This window comes from Cannabis sativa, chromosome 4, assembly GCF_029168945.1.
Source record: "Cannabis sativa cultivar Pink pepper isolate KNU-18-1 chromosome 4, ASM2916894v1, whole genome shotgun sequence".
Classification (NCBI taxonomy): domain Eukaryota; kingdom Viridiplantae; phylum Streptophyta; class Magnoliopsida; order Rosales; family Cannabaceae; genus Cannabis; species Cannabis sativa.
Genome location: NC_083604.1, coordinates 1,261,688 through 1,268,481, shown reverse-complemented (window position 1 = coordinate 1,268,481; position 6,794 = coordinate 1,261,688). Strand labels below are relative to the sequence as shown.

General features: G+C 30.8%; 1 protein-coding gene across 2 annotated transcripts; it reads right to left on the bottom strand.

The window, feature by feature from the left end:
* Positions 1–910: 910 nt before the first annotated feature.
* LOC133036606 (probable protein phosphatase 2C 15) lies at positions 911–3,840 on the bottom strand. Of its 2 annotated transcripts, none has more exons than XM_061113146.1 (9): positions 3,540–3,840; positions 2,896–3,216; positions 2,530–2,701; positions 2,296–2,449; positions 2,151–2,214; positions 1,957–2,064; positions 1,752–1,877; positions 1,423–1,652; positions 911–1,336 (listed from the first exon to the last, which is right to left on the bottom strand). In XM_061113146.1, the coding sequence occupies exons 2-9, from the start codon at positions 3,103–3,105 to the stop codon at positions 1,117–1,119; spliced, it is 1,284 nt and encodes a 427-aa protein (XP_060969129.1). In that variant the 5' UTR covers positions 3,106–3,216; positions 3,540–3,840; the 3' UTR covers positions 911–1,116. The 2 variants fall into 2 exon arrangements, with proteins under 2 accessions (XP_060969129.1, XP_060969130.1); XM_061113147.1 differs by having other exon boundaries at positions 2,896–3,134.
* Positions 3,841–6,794: the final 2,954 nt, after the last annotated feature.

Genomic DNA, 6,794 nt, shown 5'->3' with positions numbered 1-6,794 from the left:
CATCAAATTCTCATATTCACCCCACAACCAATGTAATTCAATTAAGAAAAATCTAGCTAAATATTCTTATATACAACAACCAAACAATAAATAACAAACACAATTACAAATTTTCAATATATTATTTTGAGCCCTTATACTAAATGCTCCAAAAAATACTTAAATCTAAGGCTAAACATCAAATCGAATTTCGAGTTCGTAGGTTTCAAGTCTAAAAAATGAAACCCAAACCCACCCATTCAAAGAATTCAGGCTCGCCAGTCCATAGGTTTGGGTTGGCCGAGTCAACAGATTGACCCGATCAACTCTCAATCAATATATTATTTTGAGCCCTTATACTAAATGCTCCAAAAAATACTTAAATCTAAGGCTAAACATCAAATCGAATTTCGAGTTCGTAGGTTTCAAGTCTAAAAAATGAAACCCAAACCCACCCATTCAAAGAATTCAGGCTCGCCAGTCCATCAACAGATTGACCCGATCAACTCTCAATCAACATTTTTTTAAAAAAAAAATTATCAGTAAAAATATAAATCCAATAATCTAAAACCAAACAAATGTTCATTCGGCAAAAACTTATGTTCATTGCTGATGAAAGAGAAACATAATAAATCTATTTCTTTATCTCTTTTGTCTTTTAGGTACGTCCACAATGTACTTATAAAAAAAATGTATAAAGGCATAGCATAAAGAGAATAACTAGCTTTTATTATCTATAACGAAAAAAAAAAAGCTTAAAGGTTTACTATGTCTAGACAAAAAGAAAAAGGCACATATATAATAATGAAACACCCAACATAGAATCCAGCTGTGTGGATTACTTGTTGGACATAACCTGTTCTAGGTTGTAAAATCTAATCTAAACATACAAAATAACATTTAATAACAAGTAACCAAAACAAGATCTCAATTATGCACACACATGCACATTTAACCAAATATTTCTCATTTTTGCTAACACTCTTTTTTACATTATTTTGTCCACATTACATTTACATTTGATGCAAAATCAAAGTAAGATTTAAACAATTCCTGGCCTAAGATACCCAAAAAAAAAAATGAAATTAAAGGGTTAAAATAAAGAATGGTGAGCTAAAAACATTTAAGGATATGGATCTAAGCTACTTTAACTCCGCTCGGGCGTTTTCCTTCCATGGCATCCTTTTTATTACGACAATCGGAGCAGAGGAATGGACCTTGCCAAGGCTTGGCGCTCGTGGAGAAGATGGAGCCGGCATGAACTGAGATTCCCTCACTTGGAGCAAGATCAACTTGACATACAGCACACATGAATATTCCGGTTGTTGATTGTCCCGTTGGTTCCTCGGTTCCTAGTCTGCAAGGCAAGTGGAAAATGGTAAAACATCTACACTCATGATGAGAACTTGAATCGATAATAATAACATATACAAAAAAGGGAACCTTTCTGCAAGCATTGCTGAGCCCTCCTCGAAAAGTTCTTCAACGATTCCAACAGCTGATAGTTTCTTCGAAAGTTTACTAACAGAATCACGAGACTTCTTCCTAAACAGAGCTCTAAGCCTGCTCTGCTTTTTCGGGGGAGTTGAAGGTTGTTCTGGTGCATCTGGAGGAATAATGTCAACAACTACGCAGGTTGTATCATCCTTTAGACCCCTTGTCCTTAAAGCCTCCTAAAGGATCATCCACACCGAAAAGTAATTAGAAGGGCATTCCATCAAAGATTTACTTGTTAAGGAGAAATAATAGAATATCAAAATCATTGAAATTACCTTTACAACTTGTCTAGCAGCAAGTTCGGCTGGCAAACCACGGCAAGATTTTGCAGCCATATCCGAAGATAAAGCATCCCAAATGCCATCAGAAGCAATTATAAGCCTCCCACCTGCACGAGATAACTATAACACCGAAAAAGGATGTCAGTTTATCTTAACTCGACAAGCTCAACCACGAGCTTAAGACCCGAAAAAAGATTACCTTCACTTGTTTGACATATGGTATTGGAACAATAAACTCGCCAACATCCATGTCTCCAATTGATCTAGAAAGGCATAATCCCCCAGGCCAACATCGAAGAGGACCAATCTGTAAATTTTAACAATAAAATCTCAATCCCCAAGTGATCATAGCATGTAGTAAAACCGAATGACACTATATAAAATGCACCATACCTCTGCTCCGCCAACAATGCTAAGCCTCCCGACTTCACCACCACTAGCAGTAACGCGTTCTCTCCTAAAAAAACACCACAAACAATTAGACAATCTATTGCAGAAGGCAAAACAACAAGTGATTCATTACCAAATGAAAACATACTCTTCTATGTTCTCTTCGAGCCTATGATCAACGGTTAAAGTAGAAACAGCGCCACCTTGAGTATCTAAAATACAACGCGAATCTCCAACAGATGCCACTGTCACCGTCCACCCGTCTACAATTACAAATGTGGCTGTAGTTCCAGAAGTTTCACCTGAAAACAATAACAACAAGAAGAATAAGTAAAACCAGAAAACTAAAACAGAAGCAAACTCCACCACAGTCCATCCATACCTCTGCTCTGAAATTCTTTGTCTGTCTTTACAAACCCCGCAACCAATGCTCGAGGTAAAGCTTGCAGCCACTCGTCTCGCCCTAGGCCGCGGGGTAGGGCACCCAAAACATGATTCAACAGATTCTCCTTTGTATATATTGCAGCCGCATTTCCATTGTGCCCATCAAAAATCTAAAATTCCACCACCATATAAGAAAAACAAAGCAAATAATAGCTAATAACACAGAATTTTTCACATGCGAAATCAAAACAAAACTAGTTAACTCAAAATCAAGTAAATCATACATAAGCTCCTTAGATTCAAGTCTTAAATGTCATAATATCTAAAAGGGTAGAACTTAGAAGATAAGAGAGAGAAAAATTACAGCAAATGCAGAGAAAGTAGATGAAGGACTTCCAGGGACTCGTTGACAATCAGTCTTGATGAGAAAATAGTCTTCTCCTTTCCTAGATTGAGCAGCATTCCCACATCTCACAGTTGGTTTTTCCATCTTCTCAGTCTTCATTTCTCTGCTAATCAGTGCAGCAAGAGGTACAAGAGTATGATGGTTCCTTCTCCCTTCACCAGATGCCATCACTCTCTCTTTTTTTTTTAACCTTCAAACTATACACTGCTTTGTCTCAAAAGCATACTAAAATTTACCCCAAATATCAAAACTTTATGTGTACATAACACAAAATTTGATCTGCATTTCACCATTGAAAACAACATCAAGCTTAGATCCCAAAATTCTCAGACAAAATAAAGTAGAATTAATTAAAATTAAACAACTGCATGTTCTGTTCTTGCTTGGAAAAATGTGAAATATTTCAAAGATTTCTTTTTTTTTTTTTAAGCCCAAAACCCAAAAACAACATCAAACAAAAGATCCAACATACCATAAATATTCCAACATTTCCCAAGTACCCAGAAACCAAGCAAACCTTTTTATTATTGTTTTCAAGGAGAAAGAACACAAAAATAAAAAATAGTTCCAAAGGACAAGGAGAACAATAATGAGATGTTTACCAGGGAAGAATGAATGTCTGAATGTACTCCAAGCAAAGCCAAATTGAGATCTGGTATGAAAATGGAAGCAAGCCCAACACAAAATGAAGAAAAGGAAAATCAACACGGAAATGTAAAGCGTGTTTATGACAAGATATGAACTGTAAAACCCATTAATCTAAGAAAACCCAAATCTTCAAAAACATAAAAATATATTCTTTTTTATGTATAAAAGGGAAATTCATTGAATAGTTTTATGGGAGTTAGTCAGCTTCAGAACATTTTCCTTTCCACCAAACACCCACAAAATGTTAATAATAATAATAAAGCAAGAAAGTTTGAATTTTTAATAGAAAAAAAAATATGAAGGTCGGGAAATTCGGTGCCAAAAGGAAATAGAGTTATGAATTTTGAAGAGGAACGCAAAGGAAATCTGCCACAGAAGAAGAAAAAACAATGGGTTTTGCCGACTATAAAGGAATGCCTCTATAAAACCATTTTGCTTCAGTTAAAAAGTCAGTTTCTTTCTCATAACAATTTCTTTTTTAAAAATAAAACAAAAAACAAAACCTTTTTTTTTTCTTTTCTTCTTTCTTTTTTGGCTGGGAAAAATTGCAAATTGAAAGAGAATAAAAGAACTAGTTGCTTTTTTTTATTACTATTATTATTCAAGGGCTATTTTTTAGAGATAAATTTTTGACTTTTGAGTGTTTTATATTTGAATGGGTGTTTTCATATCCAATAGTTAATGGATAAAATTATGTTAAATTTTTAGAAATTTTATAGTATATTTTAAATAATTACAATTTACATTACTATATAATAAATACAAGATTAAAATTATTTTTTTTACATTACCATTATCATGTTTTTAGGGTTGTAATTTGTTGACATAATGCCGAAAAAATTTCTTATTTATTCATAGATTTATCGATTCCTTTTTAAAAGAGATGATTAAATTAATTATGTTAATTTTTCGGAAAGCTTGATTTCGTAGTAACAAAAAAGTCTTTAATAATGTTGAGTTGACTCTTGAGCTCATTTTTAATTAGGCTCGTGACTATCTTGAGACTTTTCAAAACAAAGAGCAAGTGGTGACTGGTTTCCCTTCCTAGCCAAGAGTGGATGTGCCTCACGGAAGCTTGGTGGTGATGTCGAGTTCAGTTCCGCCAATCTCCGAATGTGCTCCTCTCCTTCTTGATTTTTTCAAAGTGAATACAGACGCTGCAATTAATTCAACAAACAAGTATTGTAGTTTGAGTATGGTGATTCGTAATTATTTGGGAGTAGCTAATGCTTTGACAAGTTGGCACTTGGAAGGTTGTTTTATTCTTGAAGTCGTTGAAGCTTTGGTTATCTGAAATACCTTGTTTCAATGCTCTTCTTTAGATATGACAACATCATTTTTTTTAGACTAATTATTTGAATGTTGTGCTTAAAATTAAAAAAAAAATAATAATAATAATAATTCAGTTATTACTTCGAGTCTTATCTTAGATAATATCATTGATTTTTGTAATAAGTTTTAAGTTGCTAGTTTTATCTATGATAATAGATCTTATAATAGTATTGCTCGTACATTGGTCAAACTTATTTTATCGGCACGTAATAGTATTGTTTAGTGGTTAAATAATTCTAATTATATACGGAATTTATTGATAGCTAGTGTATTTTTTGATAAATTAAAAAATTAACAATAATAATAATAATAATTAATCTTTTTGATAAAATAATAATAATAATGAAACACTAGATTGTAGATTCCATTGTTTGGATTGCTTTTTCTCTTTGGGTTCGTTTGGAACGCCGTATTAAGTCGTATTGTATTGTATTGTATTATATTGAATTGGATTATATATCATATTTTTATATAATACTATGTTAAACTTTAATTTATACTAAAATATTATATATTTAAGTGTCCATAAAAGTTAATACTACATATAGTTTTACATAAAAATATTGCATAAAATACAATTTAATATAATACAATACAATACAATACAACCTAATACGGCGTTCCAAACGAGCCCTTTGTGGTTTATTCTCTTTATATGTGCCAGCTGGATGATGTGCTTACGTGGCAAATATTGAGTAGCTGAGATTGCATGCATTTGACGCTTAAAACTGTAGTTTAATTTAATTTAGAAGCAGTAATAAAAATAATATTAAGATTTAATTAATTACATTAGTCAAAGAGTTTGACACATCCAATAATTTTTGTTCTGATTTCTCTCTCATCAACTACTTCCAAAAAATTCTTTAAAAAAAAAACTACTTCCAAAATTATTATTATGATTTGGAAAAGATAAGAAGTATTAATTTCTCACTTATAAATAAGATAATTTTGGGCTCGTTTAGAACGTCGTATTAGGTCGTATTGTATTGTATTGTATTGTATTATATTGAATTGGATTATATATCATATTTTTATATAATACAATGTTAAACTTTAATTTATACTAAAATATTATATATTTAGGTGTCTATCAAGTTTAATACTACATATAGTTTTACATAAAAATATTGCATAAAATACAATTTAATGTAATACAATACAATACAATACGACCTAATACGGCGTTCCAAACGAGCTGTGATCATTAGACTACTTCTTTCTTCCTTAACATCCCAAATCCTCCTCATTTTATGTAAATATTTTTATGGTTTTAAAAAATTTATGTATATAAAGTACAATTTTTGATGTATTTTTATGTTATATTTTTGTTATTTTATTGTTAATTTTTTTCTTATTTGTATATTATTTATTGTGGTTTTTCTATATATTTTTTTTTTTTTGTTTTCTTATATTTTTATAGAATATTGTGATAATGTAAAAAAAATTAAAGATAAAAATATAAATTTTTTATCAAAAATAACTATGTAATTTTTTCAGAATCGATTGCATCAATTTTGATATAATGTAAGATTATTCTATTTGTAACAAAATTATTGAAATGGTAAATAAATTCTAAATAAATTTTCACACAATAGTAGCAGATCTAAAATATTTTCTATCAGATAATATTAATTTTGATATAATAATTAAACTAAATTGCACAATAAATTTGTGAGTTGACCCAGTAATATTTTTTTTTTCTTTACACTCACCTAATTTTCTACAAATATACCTAATTATATATAAACATATAACTAAACCTCAACACTTATAAACATGTAACTAAACCTTAGAAGAAGTGTATGGTCATATAATCTATATTGTATTATGTAATTCCTTTTTAGGAATAGTTAATATTATTATATTTGAAGTGCATT